This window comes from Phodopus roborovskii, unplaced genomic scaffold, assembly GCF_943737965.1.
Source record: "Phodopus roborovskii unplaced genomic scaffold, PHOROB, whole genome shotgun sequence".
In the NCBI taxonomy this organism is placed as follows: domain Eukaryota; kingdom Metazoa; phylum Chordata; class Mammalia; order Rodentia; family Cricetidae; genus Phodopus; species Phodopus roborovskii.
The window spans coordinates 10,095,614-10,116,748 of NW_026126602.1; the positions used below are offsets into that span (position 1 = coordinate 10,095,614).

Genomic DNA, 21,135 nt, shown 5'->3' on the forward strand with positions numbered 1-21,135 from the left:
CACACACACACACACACACACACACACACTCACACCCTCTGAATCCATTTAGTGTTGCTTATTTGTATGTGTTTAGAGCTGACCACTTGGATTTGGATAACCTATCAGGAGGACTCACTCATGGAGAAGAAGGATTCTCTCTCTTAGCAATAATTAATAGCATTAGCTCTTCATTCAGATGTGAGTCCTTGTGAAATGTCCACCATCCACATTGGGATGTTAGCCCATGCTGTCATTATGTAGGTCTTTCATTGAGTTATCAACCTGAATTTTTAAATTTTTAAAGCCATTCCTTTTTTTAAAAAATTAGTTTCCTAAATTTCAAGAAAAGAATTCATGTATTGTAAGAGCAATACAGAGTGAATACTCATGCATCTCTTTTTACAACATGCCATTTGTTTTTATTTTATTGATTCCCTTGGGCTTTCAGTGATGTTTAGGAGTCCTAGTCAACAAAGCTTTACAATCCCACATGTAGCACCCGGCCCTACACCCACAGAAACTTTCTCCTAAGTAGTTCAGAGAGGTGATAATAATCAGTGAAGGCATGTCGAGAAACCACAGGGCTAGGAAGCACACTTACCCTGCAGTGACTCTTCCTAAGTTCTCAGGACTAAATGGGGTGCCATTATTTCCTTACTGTGTTAATAGTTCCTGCTGGTTCCCTTTAAAGGATGGTTCTGAGCAACTGAATATATAAGGGTACACAGTTTTTGTTTTTATCTAAAAAGAAGAGTGTGCTGTAAACTACTACCCATGTGATATGGGCACAAAACTGGAACTATGGTATATAGACTATGAACTGTAGACTCCTGGATAGCACACTTTTCCCTAATGGCTTTTTCTGAAACATTTCCCCAAAATATTTCATGATGGCTATACTTAATTCCTTGCATCAAAACTTAAAGCTTATAATTAAATAATTGTGTAACAGGATTTGATTATAGGTTTTTCTTTCAGGTAAATGAACAGATGTGTTTAAATAATCTTTAAAATTTATGAACAGTAAATTAATGAAGTAAAATATATTAAGAAAGGAACAGTAATTAATGAAGAAATTATTAGTCTAAATGGTAAAAAGTTTTGTTTTAAAGTCTACATCATTAATTCATGTTTTTAATTGGACATGCCCTACATATATATCCAGAACCATCTCCCTAATTGACTGAAGGACTGGCTGCCCAGGGCCATCATGGTTTCAAAGAAGGCAATTGTTTTGTCATTTTTCTATGCCTCGCCTGCCTGGAACTTAGCAGACAGTCATAATTATTGTTAATTGCTGTAGAGACTTACTGTGTGGCAGGCACAGCAGTAACACTTATTGTGAGCATTTGCTGAGAGTTGAAGAGGGGAGTGGCTATTCATTGCTTCCAGCTTCCTCTGCTTCCCACAAGAAAGTCTCTTACTTAGCCTGGATATTTATGGTGATTTCATTATTATTTTCTCATGGGTAGATTTTGATAATATTCCTATCAACTCTTCACATTACATATGAAAATAGAGTTGGTAATCTTAACCAGGTTATTTTTCTGGAGGGATTTGAGGTTTAATCATAGTTTAGTAAGTTTATAGCAATTCTAATCCAAATTGATATCTTGGCAATCTCTCTTTGATGTTACATCTGGATACTAGGTACATTTTCTAACAATATCATGGTATAAATTCACTCAAGAACTATTAAAAAGTATCTCCATTTATCTTAATATCATTATCATCTGGAGAACATATTACAGGTTTTAATCTGCTAATCATTAAACTTCTTTAAAGTATTGATTTCATGCTCCAATAGAATGCATTTGCCATTTATAAAATATTAAGTTCACAACACCCAAGAATTATATCGCTCATTCCTTTTAGTATACAAATTGACCTGAATAAATAAACATATTATAGGTATATGCTTAAGCTGATTAAATTAAAATGGCAAACTAATATGGGTTTAATAGCACATGTGTTGTACATCTTTTTCTAATGGATTACGTAATTTTCTTTTTTATTTATTTATTTATTTATTTATTTTTATTTAATTTTATATAACAAAGTCCAATTAAATGAAAACAAACATTTATACACAATATTTGCAAATTTGGGCGTCGTTCTTTCCAAACTACTTCCTGCTGGTAAGGGGCGCTGTCTTGGGGGATTCGAAGAAGATTCAGATATCCTAGCTGTAGTCTGCAGGGCTGTTTTGTCCAGCTGTTTGGAATGTAGGATCAGCTTGTACTCTGTTTCAGGTGGTCTGGCGTGATCAAACCACATTAGTCTGGAAGGAATCCACATCTTTTCATTTTCTGTGGAAACAAAAATAGAAATACTTTTCCCCAGTAACTTGTTCTTCAACTTAAATTTTGGAGTCAAAGCGTTTTTTTTTTTTTTTTTTTTTTTTTTTTTTTTAATTTATTATTTTACATGTCGATCCCAGTTCCCTCTCCCTCCCTCCCTCCCTCCCCTCCAGCCCTCCCTCCCTCCTTCCCTCCCTTTTGCCCTCTCTGCCCTCTCCCATGCACTCTAAACACCCTCCCCTCCCAACCCCCCACCACAATACCATATGTAGGGTAATGCCATCCAGTTGGGGTCATGTAGATCTGACAGGTTCTATGAAGTAGGGACTAGGGCTTCTCTCCTATCTCTAGAATAAGGCAGTTTCAAACCAGCATGAACACCATGCTACTGAAGTGCCTTCATTCATAGCTCGTTTGCTTACAAATACTTTATATATACCAACATATAGAGAAACAAAAACATACTTTTTGTGGGCTTGTGGGTGTTTTAAAAATAGCTTCGTGTTGGGTAAAGTTTTGTTTAGAAATCAGAGTTTATTCAGAAAGAAATGATTTCCTGCTTGTTTTGGTTTGAGTTGATTTTGATGTTATTTTTTGAGTCAGAATTTTGCTTTGTAACTCGGTTTTTCATGATACAATCTGTGCAGCTTTACACTCAATTGTTCTACCTCAGCCTTCTCAGGGATAGAGTCAAAGGCATGCACTTTAGTTGCATCTTACTAATTATGAAAGCTTGACTTATAGCTTAGGCTTGATCCTAACTAGTTCTTAGAACCTAAATTAACCTGTGGCTACTATATTTATATCATTTCAACCATCCCTAAATTCCTCTCTCATGCCTCCTATGTCTCTGCTCCACTCTGACACAAACATGTAGGAATAGGGGTCTTGAACTGTGAGGTATTGAAGGGGAGGGTCAGAAATGAGAAAATAAAGGAGACAGAAAGCTGGAATCAAGACATCTGCATGAGCAGATGACTCCTACTTAAAAGTGTATAAAGAAATGTAGCATATTATACATTGTTTACAGGGGGGAAACACAGCAGAAAGCTGTGGCACAATGGGATAGAGCCAGCAGGAAACTAATCAAGCAATATTGCACAAAGGGATTACAGGACTTCTCAAGTGTGTCATTGACCCAGTACACAGTAGCCTGAGAACTAATAGAAATAGCCTATCAGTGTGTGTTGGGGGGAGAAGATTCAGGTGCCCAGGTACCAAAAACCTTAACTCCCTCAAAGTTCTGGCCCCAGCTCTATACCACAACCTGTCAAGTCTGCTCCTGGGCAAGGACACAGAACTAGTGTTCCTTTTGTCCTTTCATCTGGGCCTCTGATTGGATTTGAATTGGCCTTGCCCCAAATGCCACTCCTCAAATTTATGATTATTCTATAATTGCTATTAGTTTACATACACACACACACACAGAGCGGGGGCTATTTAGTGTTGCTCATATGTTGACAACAGGATCATATAACCTATCAGTGGGGCTTATTCTTGAAGATTGATCTTCCTTTTGCAATAGCCATTGATGATCTATAGGTCTTCATCTAGGGATGTGACCTTGTGAATTTCCCGCATATGTATTGGCAAGTGGACTGGAATTATCATTATGTAGGTCTTGTTTAGACAGCTTCCCTTGATATGTATATATGCTATACTATGTAGAAGCATATGTCCTGGTCTTCTGACTCTTATTATTATTGTTATGCCCCTCTTCTTGGGATCCCTGAGCCTTGGGTGTAGGGGTTGTGCTATAAACCTACCAAATGAGACAAGACACCTCATGATGGGTTTATGTGACACATCTCCCATCCTCCTGCTCATAAATTCCTTCTGCCCCTTCTTCCATGATGTCCCTTGAGTGTTGGATGGGGTAATATAAAAGTAGGGTCAGTCATTCTACCCTCACTTACTAAATTCCTTTTACTTTGCCACATTTTCTAAATAAGCATGATTTGTTTGTTAAGAGTAATAATTTTTGTTTCCTTTATTTTGTTTAATCATAGCATCTACAATAGCATAATAAAAATATTAAAAACAAAATTGACTGGCATTTTGAGAGCTCCTGGGAGAGGGGGAGTCAATTTTCTTTAACGGTGTGATTCTTGGTAGGTATACCACATGCAAGAATAGTAGGGTAGCAAAAATTGGACTTATTGGGTTAAAACAAACTAACCAACAACAAAAACAAGTAAACTCAAAATTGGGTTAGAGGAAGAAGTTGGGGAAGGGTATTTGTGATTATGATCAAAACAAACTGCATGGAATTTTAAAAGAATTACTAAAAATGTCCTTTAAAGAAACCTAGTTAACTGCATGATAAACTGATTTTTAAATTAATTTCCTTAATTACTAAGATTTGGGTAATCTAGAGATTGCCCAATTTCAAGGGCACTGAAGACCTTTTGTTTTACTGGTAGTGCTTGAATTCATTTGGGTTTGGGCAGAATATTTGGAGGTTAACTGAGGAATCTGTGTGTGTCCATGTGCAGCACCCGTTCTTCCTGGAGCTTACCAGCAGAGTCATTCCCAAGGCTATGGGTACATGCACCAGACCAGCGTGTCATCCATGAGGTCAATGCAGCATTCACCAAATCTAGTAAGTGCTGATTTCAAACATTCCTGCAGTCTGGGAGAATAGCATGGTGGTAGAGTGCTATTTAGAAAGAAGGTTCTGAATTCAGCCCCTAGCACTGGGAAAAAAAAAATAACCCAAGGCGTTACTTTCTGTGAAATTCTTCCAATGCAAACAAAACCATTATAGAGGTAACATGATAAGAAATAACTACATTAACAAACACTTTCAAACAATAAAACAAACAATATGTTTACCAGTAGGGGATTCTTTTCATGTAACTTTTATGGTACTATGATAAAACACCATGACCAAAAGCATCTTATAGATGGAAGAGTTTTTGTGCTTGTGTTCCCAAGACCTCAGAGCCCATGGTAGGGCAAGGAGGCATGTGGCCAGAGTAGGAAGCTAAGAGGTCACATCTCAACTATAAGAACAAAGTAGAATATAGACTAGGACAAGTCTATATTCTCTGCAAGTCAACCCTCAGTGATGTATTTTCTTTAGCAAGGTCATACTTTCTCAACTTTGCCAAAACTGGAGGTCAGATAGCAAATACCTTACCTATGGGAACATTCTCATTCAAACCACCACAGTATCCTACTTGTTATTGTTACTTTGTGATTAGAAAGATCCAGTTACAGTCTTCATCTAGGCCTTAAAAAGCACAGGTGTGAGGATGTCATGTTAAAGAGATAATCTTCATGTCCATCATAATGGGCTCAGAAGTCTAATGGACATAGGCAAAATAGCTGATGGAAGTTTAAATGTTCTGAACACATAGAAATAATAAACAGATATTCCAGATAGTCTGACCTGACAGACATTGTATCCAGACATTGAAATGCCATGCTATACCCCCCCAATTTATGCAATTACTGCATGCAATCTCTGCATGTCAATTAAGTTCATGAATAACAGTATCCCTCATAAATTCGTGTTAAAAGTCTTGACATACTCATTATTCAGTACAGAATGGTGCTTGCTTTGTGGTAATGCTGAAATTGCTTCTCACAATACTCGGAAGTAGTGATGTCTTGTAAAGTAGCCAAGTGCTTCCAAGCCTATGTGTGCCAGCCAGTTTCCTCAGTCTCCTTTATGTATGAATATTTTTGGCTTTGTGATTTGTTGATTATTAATATTAGAAGAACTCTTTGTTTTGAACTAAAACAAATATAAAACCACAATCTAAATCTTTTCACTATAACAAAGTTTTCTCTATATGTACATCAAACCCAGAACATTTCTGTAGGAAATTTATAACACTGTGATCTGAAATATGTAAAATTTAAGTAAGTAAATTATTTCTCTTAATATTTTTAAGAGGGAACACAAATTCTGAGTACTTATTTAGAAAAAGTTCATTTGCTATGCAGGGGGTGGGGAGCCATTGGCAGAAAGCCCCTGGCCTATGGGCCTTCTGTTAATGAGGGGACAGGATAAAATCTGCATCATCTAAGGCTTCTGGGATTATCTGCATGTGGGACCTGGTGTTACTCTTTCAGAGGCTACTTTTAGACAAGCACACTTTTATTTATTAAATTTTATTGTCTTTTTAAGTTAAGCTATTGTGCCATCTTTCAGGATCTTTGCTCTGATTTTAAATCTGTTTTCTCTAGATAAGCAAAGTTAAGATTTGTAGACTCAGGTGGTACACCTGGTTTATAATTACCCTAAGATAGCAATGCCTGTAAGCCTTAATACCTATCATATGTGTGGTGGTTTGTTGAGACCTAGATTTGTAACTGTGACAACTGTGGAATACAATGCTCAATCTCTTCTTCCTTTCTCAGAGGACCTACCGAGCCATGTACGATTACAGTGCCCAGGATGAAGATGAGGTCTCCTTCCGAGATGGTGACTACATTGTCAATGTGCAGCCCATTGATGATGGCTGGATGTATGGCACCGTGCAGAGAACAGGGAGAACGGGCATGCTCCCGGCAAATTATATTGAGTTTGTGAATTAATTCTTTCTTCTTGTCCTTTGAGCTTTATTCTGATGTATTCTAAACCCAATCTTTTTAAAAAAATAGAAGATACTTTTCAGATAACTTGGCAATTATTTTACAATAATGTATCCTTACTTTGACAATTAGACACACAGGTACCAGAAAAAAGGAATGACTTTTGGGCTGGAAACAGCAGCGTCCATAGTAATTCCTGTAAACAAAACCATTAGGTCTGGAGACCTGGTGCTGCTAATTGTATTTGTGGTTTCATTTAATTGGCTATTCAACCCTTCTGGGAAATGTATTTTTGTAGACTTTAATAGAGATGTTGATTGTCCCTTAAATGTAACAAGTGTCTGAAACTTCTTAGCTGTCACTTGGAATCATCTGAAGCCAATTCTCATAGTCCAGCAACACAGCCAATAATTTTAAAACCATTCAGCTTTTGAATCATGGGGTAATTTTCAATTCAAGTGAGAGTTGCCTAATATAATGAAGGGACACAGTGGCAGAATGAGTCTAGTTAAAATCCTATGGACTGTAGCCTTAGGTAACAGGCAGGAAACTTTCTCTTTTCCTAGGCTCACCAGGATCTAGTTACTTCTCATGTGTTTCATGGAATAGGCTATCTCCATTTACTTCTGTGGAGCTCAGGTCCTCAGAATATCAGGACCAGGTAACTTCACAGCTGCTCTGCAAAGGGCAAAGTTCAATGACATCTGTATTATTTCCCTAGTAGCCTCTATGCTGTTGCATGTCTCATGGGCTTAAGCTTCTGTAACATGACAGCTGCTTGCCCATCCTTGTTATAAAAGTCAGCAGTGTGGCTGACCTCTCACTGCTCTTTTTTTCTAGTGGCCAGCTCATCAGAAAACATTTGAAAAGTTGCTTGAGACTTTCTTGCTGTATTAAACTCTAGTTTTGAAAGACTCATGCCCTAGGAAATACACATATACTCTAGTACATAGGAGATTTATGTATGTAAGCTTTCACTCACTTAGTGCCACCCATTGATTTAAAAGTGAAGTGAATTGAACAGCATCCTGTGTAAGGAGAAATGAACTATAGAGTAGACTGGAGGAAAACCAAAACACAAAACAATAAGCAGAACTTTGCTCTACAATTGGATGATTTGGTTATATATGTTGGCAGTTGGTCTTCAGATGCTGGGATGGAAATCTAGCCACTCAGTAAGTGTGTTCATAAAAAGCGTTCCTTTCCCCACCCTGGTTTTTGTTTTCTAAATCACCTTCAGGATTAGATAAGAAAGGCATCAGTGATGTGTGTGTGTGTGTGTGTGTGTGTGTGTGTGTGTGTATGTGTGTGTGTAGATCAACCAATGATTCACTAAGAGGAAAACAGATTTCTTGCTTTGATTGAGTGTGCAGGGTTTTTATAGCATCACAGCCCCAAGTAGAACCATTACTGTTGTCTTAAATTTGCTCTGGAGTCTGCAGTCGAAGTAAGTGGAAGTCAACATTTATCATAATTCGTGTTTTTCTCATGGTGCCTCTTACTGTGATTTGAAGCAAGACAGCATTCATGTGCGATCTGAACCTGAAGAGGGCAGAGTCATAAAACTGTAAGAAGACACTGGAATTGTGGGGATACCTACACAATATGTTCAAGGAAATTAGCTAAGCACCCAACAGTGAAACACATTTGAATGAAATATTTATGAGGCCAAAGCTCAAAGATGGTTCATTTAAACCTTTGAAAAGTAAGCCCAGACTTTTGAAAATCAGTAGTTTCATTAGATTTGCCTTAAAGAAAAGTTTTTATTTCATTGAGCTGTGCTTCTATGAAACTGACAGAAAATTGAAAAGAAAAATAACTAGAGATTTTCCTGGAACGGGTTTTTATGGACTTGTAAATAAACAGCTTACTTAATTTCCTGTCATTTAAACAACCAGTCATGATAAACCTTCCTGTTTTAATGTATTGAATACACACCTACAAAGATAAACAGCACTTGAAATAATTTTGCAAAAATATTTACGCTAATAACAAGTGTGATAAGCTGTTTCATTTATGTTATATGTCTTTATGCTTCCCCAGGCAGAACATGTGTTTGTGTGTGTGTGTGTGTGTGTGTTTAATTAAAAAAAAGAGTAGTTATTGATTAAAACTACAGGCTAAATGCAGGGCAGGTATGCTTTTGATAATATCCTGTGTGCAGAGAGCTCACCAGAAGCTGACATTGAACTGTCACCTAAATTCAGCTTGTCCCCACAAAGTAGCAGCTTGATGGTCCACGTTTTTGCCACTCATTAACTTCAAAGTCAGATTTGATGAATATGAAAGTCAGTGCATATTTAGGAAATCAGTGTCCTAAATATTGATCTTTATATAATATTTGCATAGCAAGATATTTCGGTTTTAAGCCATTCAGATTAAGATCTGATCTGGATTCAGTAAAGGGCAGTTATGTTCAATACAGACTGAGGCAGAACAAGACATTGAACGTTCCTGAGGTCATGTGTTGATAGTCTTGACACTGTTACTAGTACGTGTAAGGATGTTACACATCTCAGCGGAAAATAGGAGCATAGATGTGTCATGCCCAGGTGCCATCTTTTGCAGCAGTGTTAAAAAAAATACTATACTCTTAACACACTTTCCACACACCTCCCCACAAACCCTTGCAGTTTGACAGCCAGTACCTCACATGTAACACTGACAGCTATAGGTGAATTTAAAAACAAGCCCTTTAGAACTCAAGTTAAAGAAAACTAAATGCCAAGCACAGAGAGCAATCACCTGTTCTTAAAAGTGATGGTTTCTCAAGCCTGACAGAAGCACAAGAAGCTGTGAGATACACTTTTCAACAGCCCTAAAGACAAATGTATTTGGTTCAGGCTTCTCTTGAGGAAAGTTTAGCAATAGAATATAATGTTCTTGTTGTAAGATTTTGTAGTAAATTTAAAACAAGATAAAACAAAACATTTCTTGTTCTCTAGAGAGCTTTCTATTTCTAACCTGTGACAAAATGCGTACTCCATGTCTTCATTGTGTTTGCATGTCCGCAGCACAACTCAGTTTGAAATTTTGATCTGATTATTATCCTCTATGGAGCCCCTGCATCTTCCCTTATCTCTCAGCCTCCACAGAGCACCCAGGAATGGCTAAGCACAGTTTCCACAAGCACCTTGTGTGGGGATGGGTGAGATTAGGCCAGTTCTTCCCTTGCCAAGGCCCTTTGATGGAAGATGATGATGTTGTTTGGCTACTTTTACTGTAGTCTTTCATTCCAGATTCTCTCGGTGCTGGGGTTCATAACACTCCAGGAATGCTGGGAAAATCTTTTTTCACAAATGAGAGCAAGTGACACACCTAGTTTTCAGGTTCCCCACCTTTAGTGGAATGATTTCAGTGAAAGGACAAAAACACTTAAGTATGATCATTAGTAACACAGCCCTATAGATAGTGGATATAGTTTATACTAATGTTATAATATAGATATATACAAAATAGGTGCCTTTTGATTATACTTGTTTATCATTATGGTCTTGGAAAGGAAACTAAGCAAGACAGCTTCTGCATATTCTATAACAATATTTTGTGATACATGATTGATATTTTTTTGTGGTGAGAAGTGGGATACTGTTAACTGAAAGATGTTACAGGTAGCGGGTTGCATTTTCCTTCTAAAGTTTTAGAACTTGAGAAAATACTGGCTTCTTCCATTTTCTGAAAAGTTTTTTTCTTGTGGATTTATATATAGTTGAGATATAAGAGCATTAAGTTTAAGTCTGGGGTTTAAAATACAGTGAGATAGATTAGTTATATTATGAGGCTGAATTTACTGTGTAAGATGAGCTTTATGACTTGATTATGTTTTGTATGCCTCTGATAATCTGAATGTGGCTACATTGCACTCCTGTGGGGTAATACAACATGATGATAAAGCTTCAGTAAGTAGGAAGCTAGGTAAACTAATTTAAGATGCTAAAATGAAGACTCTCTGAAGTATTCCATGCCCCACAGAACATTTTTTTCCAGGCAAGTAGCTGTCAATAATTGATGGTCCAAAAAGTCAAGACATTGTGGGAAACTTCTATGACCATCAATCCAGGAGACATAAGACTATTAGAATTCCCAGGCCTGGAAGTCTCCCTTCGCAAATGTCTTTGCAAATTGTCTGTGACTTCAGTATATCTCCAGGATTCCACATGCTTATTATGTCTGATGTATGGTATCCTGTTTGATTATCATACATGTCACTGTTGTCAATTGTTGTTAAAGATGGTTTCCTCTAAAGGAAAGAGAGAAAACAGCATTATAGCCTGCCTCCTTCCTTCATGTCCACACAATGAATTGTTAAGCATTTTGGAAGTAGCAACAAGTGTGTAACAGGCATGATATTTGTGGAACTGTTGGCTTTTGACTTGTGATAAAAAACAAAGTTTGAATGATGTAGTTTGGCTTCTGTTTGCTTTGAAATATGCACAATTGTGGTTGGTGATTAATTTGTAAAACTGTACTAACTTTGAGAACATTATCATTTTGAAAGAAGAAGCAGTAAATGTTTTTCAGTGGATGGGGATCACAGAGTAATATAAAGTTATTAGTATAATTTGGCTTTTGTTATGCAAATTGTTAACACCAGCTATTAAACTATATTTTAGTAGAAATGTTTTAATTCATGTTTTTTTCCTCTGCACTGTGAATCTTTAAGCCTTGGTGGACCAGAGACACATTGTGATGTCCAAAGGACTAACCTATGCAAATGAGTTCACATCTTATTGATGTCACAGTAAACATGTGCTAAGAAATTATTTCTCCTCACAATGTACATTAGTATTGAAATAGCACAGGAAGCCCAGCCTCCCATGCATTATTACATTGTAGTCAGTCACAATCCCTTCAAGGCCAACAAAATCATTAGCATTCATGGAAATCAGATTGGTATCTATTGAAACTACTTGACTGATGCCGGGAGGAAGATGACAGACAGGCATCTTGGCTGTGGCTTTCACAGAGCTATGTTCTCACATATTTTCTCTTCAGGGTCTTGGTATTCTGTGTCTTCTATGTGTATTTGTAAGGCATTATGATGCATTAATTTCCTATCAACACATTTGGTTTGCTTAAATAAATACAGGATGTAACAAAATTGTTCTACTTCTTGGCTGTCTGCGTGATTTCTTGGAGCACAGATCGTCGGGTGCAGACAGTGCACTGTTGAGTTCCTCATGATGGCCCACATCTGGTCATATTAAAGAGATGTGAAGACATAGTGTATATATTTTAAAAAGTTGTTCAGAGTGTGTTTTCCTTCCCTAACTAACACAGTTTTAAGTAACGATAATATGCTTTTAAAAGCCACAATCTGATTTTCTACTGAAGTATTGTTGTAATGCATCCTCGTAATTAACTTTTTTCAAAACTAAAGTCTTCACTGGCCCAGTGTTAGTTTTCTTGTACTTGCAAGATGAAGGAAACAAGTTGGAGGAGGGAAAGAACACAGGTGATACTCTAATTTTCCACCTAAGAATGACTATCATAGATCATAATTGCTTCCTTGCTCATAATTGAAAAGGAAGCAAGCTCCTAATTTTGCCCTTATCTACATATCAATAAATTGGAGCATGGCTTTATTGTTTGATTTTTGTCAGTCTCCAGCATGATGCTTCTAAATTGTAAACTGATAAATCATGTAGACTGACAAATTTAAAACAGATCAACTGAGAAGCTTTGCAAATGGCATTTGCTCTACCAAATCTTAAATGTTCTGTTTTTCATATTCTGTAGGTATGAATTGAATATCTGTGGTATTATGAATCAAGCATACTCATGGTATCTGAAATTATAAAAAAAAATAACACAGGTATGTTTATTTGAAGAATTTACTGTCCCTTCCTTCCTCCATGTTTATAATTATACTCTTTGAAATCTGAGCCAGAGGAAATGAATCACTGTCCTAGAATAATTTAGGTTTCAAATGTCTTATGCTTATAATTTTATTGTCCCAATTTTAAAATTTGTGAAGTTAATTGAAATTAATTGAAGAATTGAGATGTGGCTGAGCTCACCAGAACAAATTCCTGCTAAAACATTCAGATGTAATATATTGGAAAATAGATGAAAGGAACATTTTATTATTTTCTTCTGTAGTACACTTCTGCTATACACAGAGTTTTGTGATGGCAGAAAGCTGGATCAAATCCAAGGGTAAGCTTCAATTTTTCTTCTGTAGTTCTAAGTGAAATTCTTTGGCCTTTGTCTATTGTATTCTTATTTTCAAGCAGTAGAAGTCTGATGAAAAGGGAAGAGGGAGAGAATGGACTCAGAGCCTGAAAGTCGGTATTAGAACAAAGGGCCCCAGGTGCTGATTTGGGTTCCTATCAGAACATTTTTATCTTTGCAGCTTTTTAGTAGCCTAAATCAGAGCAATGAGTGAAATCTGAACATCTGCTACTTCACTTCAGGAAAGGGGGATGTCTCTGCCTCTTTCCATTAGTTTTGAGATTGCACTTTCAGTTTCTGACTCCTGTGAGTCACACTTTTTGCCTTCTTCAAGGGTGGTTGCTGACAAAAGACACATGTTCCAGATTGGCATTCATTCTGTGTGGGTTCCTGCATTCTGCCCCAAGTGAACTCATGCCATTGTCCACAGCTGGTTAGATCAAGGTGACCTTGGAGGGCTGCCCAAGAACCTTGTCCATCCATCAGGGATAAGAGTGGCAATCTGTTTAGATATCCCAAATACACCTGATTTTAAACTGTGATAGACAGAGAAGGTGGTTGACTGTCAATACAATTGCAGACTGTAAGACACAGAAGTTATGAGGAAGGATAGCTGTGGATAAGTGGAAAGTATGACTGAGGCAAACCATGAAGAGAGCAAGGATATATAGAACACACAGGGCAAGAATTAAAGAGGTGATTGCTGGTGGGAGGAGCTGCAGAGTGATGGGCAGAAATGGATCTTGTTCATGGTAGCCACTCTTTAGGAGAGCTGATTTCTGCTACTGAGGCTTTGTCCATGCTCCATTTGATCCACAGGAAGCTAACCCTTTCTAGATGTCTGTACCACTCCAGTGAGGCAAATCCTGTGTTTCTTTCATATTGCACATACGCTTTGGGATAAGTGCCAGATGAGCCTCTGCCTCATAACAGACATTTGATGAATAAAGCCTTTACATAGGTTCTTTGTCACAAACTATAGGCTTATACCTGGCAAATGGAGTGATAGGCCAAAACATATTACATAATGGTAAGATGTACATGGTGTCCTCCAAAATGAAACACTAAGTAATAAATGGGACATTATTATCACCAGTTGAATGCCACATGGATTGGTGTAGTGAGATAGTCCTTCTGTAGCACTGACCACGCCCATTGGGGGGTGGAGCCATGGGCGGAAGTGACCTGTGGAAGGAGGTCGGAGGGGGCGAGGAAAGGCGCTCTCTTTCTGGCGTGACTCGGACAGGAGAGGATCGGGTTGAATTTCCTGGTGTTCATCTGTCTAGGATGTAAGTTATTTCTCCCTGAATAAACATCTATTCGGCCTATTTGTTTATCCTGATCCTTATTTACCGCAATAGATTGGTATTAAATTTTATTTTCTTTCAACTTCTTTGTCTTTAAATTTTTTTGTATCTTTAACGTGTGTTATATTTTAAATATTCTACTGAAAATTAACTTATTTTTCTTCGTGTTTGTTTGAGTCAAAATCTTACTATATGGCTCAGGTTAGCCTGGAACTCACTCTGTAGCCCAGAAAGTATATGAACTGTAGTACATTCTGCAAATGCATAATCTTCCTGTCTCCATTTCCCAAGTGTGGGAGATTATATCAGGTTGAAAAATCACTTTAGTTATTAGTTAAAATGTGTTATCCTGTGACTTGTGAAAGGTGTCAATAATTATTATCAAATGAATTTAACTTTATTAGTAGCTATAGGCTAAGACAAGATTTGGGGGAACTAGAGAGTACCAGTGATTTTGTTTTTATTTATTCTGTGTTTTGGGTTTTCTTTTTTTATTGACTAATTTTGTTTCGACAATTTCAAAGTGTGTATTTACTCTCACCCTCAGCCCTCTTACCAGCCTTTCACTATGGTCATCATCCCCTCTTCCTTTCAGGTCTTTTCCCTAGGGACATATCCTGTTTTGTTTTGTTTTGTTTTGTGGCCCACTGATTTTAACTAAGCTAGTCTGTGTGCAGGTGGCTTTGTAACTGAGACTGGTGAGCTTAGTGCTGAGCACACAACTGAATACAGTAACTCCCTGCCAAAATCTTAGCAGGAAAGGATTAGGACCCCATCCATGATTGGCTCTCAACAAGCCCTGTCTTTTGCAGGTCCAGAGCAGGCAACTGTGACTGCTGTGAAATTATGTTTCCAATGGCTTGCCATGCCTCGAAGACAGCATTTCTTCCTATCATCCTGCTCTTAAATTCTTTCCATTCTCTCTTCCACAAGATGAAGATGTTCTCTGAGACTTAGATAGGGTTGTATAAAGGTCCTATTTAGACCTTATCTTCTAAGAATCTTAAGCAGCCATGAGTCTTTTCATTTAGCTCAATTCACTGCATAGAGAACTTTCTCTGATTGAGTGTTACAGTAGCATTTGTTTCTTGAGATAAACAATTTAGGCTCTAACTTGGTGTAATGTGAGTTTAGCTAAACATAAGTGGCAAGGTCCCTCTTAGAACCTATGATTGTCCAGCCATGAGGTTTTGAATGGGTTTACAGTATCATGCATGTATTACCTCCTATGGAGGGGCCTTAGATTTAATCCAAGAGCAAAAGTAGTTGGTTACCTCCATAATAGCTCTGCCACTATCACTGATTTCCAAATTCGTTACAAAATGTGGAAAGGCTAGGGTCAGCTATAAGATTAAAGCTGAGCTTTTTGCAGACATTTATTAAGAAATCATTCTTCCATAACTACTGAGTGACAGCTCTTGACTACAGGGCAAGGAGTAACTGTAATTTTTTAATTATTTAATTTATTATTTTATATGTTGATCCCAGTTCCTTATCTCTCCCTTCCTCCCTCCCTCCCTTTTACCCTCTCTGTCTCTCACATGCACTCTAACCACCCTCCCCTCCCATCCCCCCACCCCAATTCCATATGTAGGGGAATGCCATCCAGTTGGGGTCATGTAAATCTGACAGGTCATGTGAAGTAGGGACTAGGGCTTCTCTCCTGTCTCTAGATTAAGGCAGTTATCTGTCCATGGGGGATGTGTTCACAAAGTCCTTTTGTGCACCAGGGATACATCCTGGATCCACTGTCTGAGGTCCCTTAGACTGCTCAGTCCTTCTGGCTGAGACCCATATTCAGGGGGGCCTGAGTCAGTCCCATGCTGGCTTCCCAGCTATCAGTCTGGTGGGCCGTTAGCTCCTCCTTGTGCAGGTCAGCTGTCTCTATGTGTTTCTGCCGCCTGGTCTTGTCCTCTCCCCGTCTGCATCTAGGTTCTAGTTTGACTCAGTGTTTATGTATGGGTGTTTGCTCCTGTTTCCAACAGGTATTAGATGAGGGCTCCATGGATAAGTTAGTTGTTGATCTCACTATCAGGGAAGGGCATTTAGGGTAGCCTTTCCAGGGATGCTCAAATTGTTAGTTGGCAGCAGTCTTGTAGTTCTCTAGACCTTTCTTTGGGTTCAATTTTCTCTTCAAATCAATATTGGCTCCCTCTTTTATGTTCTCTCTCTCTCTCTCTCTCTCTCTCTCTCCCTAACCGGACTCAATCTTCCTAGTCGCACGTGTTTTCCTCTCCTCCCCCTCACTTTCTCCTGCTTCTCTTTCTCCTACTTCTCTGTGCTCTGGGGGACTTGTCCCTTCCCGGTTCTGTGAGGGACTTAAATGAATCTCTTAGAATACACCTTGTATCCTAGTTCCTCTGGTGGTGTGAATTATAGGCTGGTGATCCTTTGCTCTAGGTCTAAATAAAGGTTCATAGATATGGTATACCCTCTGATGGGAGATGTCATTCTGTATGTTTCTCATACTGGTTAATAATAAAGCACTGTTGGCCAATAGGAAAGGAAGATAGGAGAGACTAGGAGACAAGGAGGAAATAGGAAGTAGGAAGGAGGAGTCAAGATGGAGAGTCTGGAGAGAGCTGGACGCCAGCCGCCTCCCCGGTAAGAGAAGGTCATGTGAAAATACATAGATCAGCAGAAATGGGTTAATAATTAAGACAGAGCTAGCCGATAAGAAACTAGTAACTGGCCAACAGTATAATATCTAATACAGAGTCTCTGTGTATTATTTGGGGCTGGTGGCGTGGCGGCGGGTCAAGATCAGCGGTGGCAGGCGGAAAAACCGTATTCATTACAGATGGCACCCACGTGGCTAGTAAAAACTTCCACTTAAAATTTAACAAAAGGTTAAAATCTGGTTACTGTATGCTATTGTGTTGTCTCTACATTGTTTGACTGCTAAAAAAAAAACTGATAAAAAAATGCCCCAATTCCCAAATATTGTTTATAAATGTTTGTTTTCATTTAAATGGACTTGGTTATAAATGGTTAATGATCACAACCAATATTCTTTTTAAAGGTAAAAAGGAAATTATGGTATAGATATGGATACTTTGTATTGGAATGGATTTTCATTTATTGATACAATTTAATGTCAATTTTGTGAGATGTATATTTCTCCTCTTGTTTAGGTATTGTGTTTATTGAGCTCAGTTAGAAATGTAATGTATAATGTAGTACAGATTATAGATAGTTACCTATGATAGTTAGAACTTATAGTTAAGTTAGTTAGTATTTCTAGATATACAGACATATTTGAGATGGATAGGCATTCTTCAAACCTTTCAAAGGCCTACAGAATATGGCATTTAAAATGGTTTAGGGTTTTTCTTGACAATGAGGCACAATTGCTCCTGGCAACACCATTTATGTCAGAAAGGAAGATGGACATAGAAGAAACATGTTATGAAGTTTGCTTTCAATATAACAAGACGAGCCATTTGGACAAGATACTGCTCTTGTCTGTACTGTTTGACTTTGTGATGTATAAACTGGACATGCAGGACCCACAGGAAAGTGACTCCTGATTCACGATGGACATTGCTACAGAGATCCTGCTTCATGGAAGAGTCTGCGAGACAGTATGCAGGACACAGAAAAAAGTGACTGTCAAACTGCCAATACAAAAAGACAGTTTAAAGTTTCCTGCTTTGCTAAAGAGTCAGCTAGACACACTATGGCCTATGGGCTGAAGATGAAAGATTACAAAAGAACTTCGGGTGACCAGGCAGTGAGTTGTCTCTGTCATTTCTAGAGTTTATATACTATCCTTCTGTGGTCTTTGATGGAGTTGAAGACAAATAGTTATGGTTATAGTTTTCATTAGTTAGGATTAAAGATAAGTTACTTAGACTTTAGACACACAAAGATAAAATAGTTGATGAAATATTTTCTTCAAATCTTGCTAAATGTTAATGGACTAAATATTGTTAACTGTGATTCTTACTTGATAACTATTGTATAATATATTTTGCTATGTTAAGGTTAAAACCCTTCTTTTTATTTAGACAGAAAAGAGGAGATGATGGGAGATGTCATTCTGTATGTTTCTCTTACTGGTTAATAATAAAGCACTGTTGGCCAATAGGAAAGGAAGATAGGAGGGACTAGGAGACAAGGAGGAAATAGGAAGTAGGAAGGAGGAGTCAAGATGGAGAGTCTGGAGAGAGCTGGACGCCAGCCGCCTCCCCGGTAAGAGAAGGTCATGTGAAAATACATAGATCAGCAGAAATGGGTTAATAATTAAGACAGAGCTAGCCGATAAGAAACTAGTAACTGGCCAACAGTATAATATCTAATACAGAGTCTCTGTGTATTATTTGGGGCTGGTGGCGTGGCGGCGGGTCAAGATCAGCGGTGGCAGGCGGAAAAACCATACTCGTTACAACCCTCTTCTTGGTGAAATCAGTTATTGCATACTTTCTTTTATATTTCTTGTATGTTTTTGGAAAGTATGTGTTGATTGGACCTTACCAAGTATTGATTAACATGCACTTCTGCCTCATTTTAGAATTCACAGATTCTGGGACTGTCATTTACATCTAATACATAGTATGAGTTAGGCATGCCATGTTAAATGGGCAGTGCAGGGGAAAATTATTCACAATGCAGGAAAGTTGTTGGTGTTTATTTAGACTATCACCTTCCTCTAAGGTAGGTCATAGTCTTTTATTTTTAATTCTTGCAAGAATGCTGAATAGGAATCTCCTTTAAAAGCCTGACAAGGTACTTGCTTATAGGTCATTACATTTGAAGTCATTGATTGACCATATTTGATTCCCTTAATCAATGCCTAATGAGAACACCTATTAGTATTTACCCACACTTCTTGGTATATACATTTTTCTTTTAGAAAGAACTTTTGGCTTCCAACATTGTGGCACATAAATTAATTTTCAGGCCTCTACACCTTTGGTAGTTATAGAAAAGTAGCCTAATTTTGAAATGTCCTGGGACAGCCAGTTCCACTTAAGTTTTTAAAAATTGTTCTTCAATTGAAATAGAATTACATTAATTTATTTCTATACATTATATTTTGATCCTGATTTTCCCCTCTCCCAACTCTTCTCAGACCATCCTCACCTCCAGGTCCACCTGGAGCAGGGAGGAGAATGATTGCTCATCTACAGATGCCTTTCTTGTGTGGTTGCTGTAGTGTTACAACTGTCATCACAAAAGGGAGAGATCCCAGGAAGCAAATTATCTTTGATAAGCTGAATGCCAGTGAGAACAGTTAGAACAGAAGCTCTGATGGTGTTCAGACATGTAGACATAGTTACACAGTCATGGTCTCATTTTCTTGAAGACTATGCAACTCAATGAAAGTTGAAATAGCACAGAATTGTCAGGATACCTACAGATAGTTGGATCAAGTTTTCCTGTTAGGGGATCTCATAGCATGGAAATGAGACTCTGTCAAGTATCATGGGATACTTGGTGTCTTATAAAGGAAAGATTTAACTGGAGATAGCTTACACTTTCAGAGGTTCAGTCCATTTTCATCATGGCAGGGAACATAGCTGTGTGCAGGCAGAATAGTAGCTGAAAGTCCTACATTCTGTAGGCAACAGGAAGTTGACTGACATATTTGGTGGTATCTTAAGCATAGGAAACCTCAAAGCTGACCTCCACAGTGACACACTTCCTCCAACAAGGCTATACCTACTCCAACAAAGCCCTACCTGCTAATAGTGCTATTCCCTATGAGATTATGGGGTGCAATTACACTCAAATTACCACAACAGGCAAAACCATTACTGTCAGGAGGAGCCAATAATATTCAGTACTGGTGGAGTAAGGGGCTGGAGCTCTCCCTTTTAATTTTTAGCTGATGTGGGCTGAAGTGTGGTAATTTTTCACTGTGCATGAGAATAGTCTAGGATATATTTTCTTCTTGTGTGCTAGTATTTCTGCTTTGGCTTTGTAGGTCAGTGGGTAGTCAGCTTAGCCTGAGAATGACTGAGCTTCTCCTGCTGTTGATGGCATCATCTTGAACAAACATCCTGACCTTCTGTTTTAGTCTAAGACTTATGTATCAGACTAAGGCTTAGGGATGTTAGGTATCTGAGCTACTTAAGAGGAACAAGGATGAGGAAGAGAAATCCATACTAGCTCCAATGGAGAGCAGGTCAATTTCTCTTTATATTATGGTTTTGAACAAAACATCTTAAAAAATTTATCAGCATAATTACATGTAGAGTTCAGTAGAATCCGACCCAGAGGTGAAGCAGCAGTGGGGACTGATACAATATGAAGACAGAAATGCCAGGCTTCTTCTTCCCATTTTGATCACCAGTCATACTCAGCATGTCCAAGTGTAGATTCAATGGGTTTAGCAAAAGAGATTTTTCAAGTTTATGTGAAGTAACCCAGGCAGTTGTTACCATAACTTACAATAGAGGCTGTTGTCTATTACAAATAAAGAAATAAAATGTTAATTTACACCAATGCTGGTGAGAAGTTATCTTCATTTTCTAAGCTTTAATGATATAGCTTTATTAAGATATTATTTCCATGTTGAATTACTGCATTACTGTGAATTGTTAGATGATGGCCTTTATGGTGGGGGTTGGGGGTGCTGTGTCAGTTTGCTTCTCATTGCTGTGATTAACACTGTCACCAGAAGCAACTTAGGGAGGGAAGTGTTCATTTGGCATTCACTTTCATGTTACAGTTCGTCTATAGGGGACTTCCAAGGCTGGAATTCAGGCAGGAATTGAAGCAGGGAACACAGAGGAACACTGCTTACTGGCTTTCTCTACATGGTTTGCTCAATTACTTTTTTTATATAGCCTTAGAGATGGCACCACCCACAATGGGCCACA

At 38.1% G+C, this 21,135-nt stretch overlaps 1 protein-coding gene across 1 annotated transcript in view; it reads left to right on the forward strand.

Moving 5' to 3' along the window:
- Nebl (nebulette) overlaps positions 1-11,936 on the forward strand; it is a 117,856-nt gene extending 105,920 nt beyond the window's left edge. The window contains exons 27-28 of the mRNA XM_051205639.1: positions 4,778-4,884; positions 6,654-11,936. Coding sequence (XP_051061596.1) covers positions 4,778-4,884; positions 6,654-6,830 — 284 coding nt within the window. The 3' untranslated portion in view covers positions 6,831-11,936. The remainder of the gene's footprint in view (positions 1-4,777; positions 4,885-6,653) is intronic.
- Positions 11,937-21,135: the final 9,199 nt, after the last annotated feature.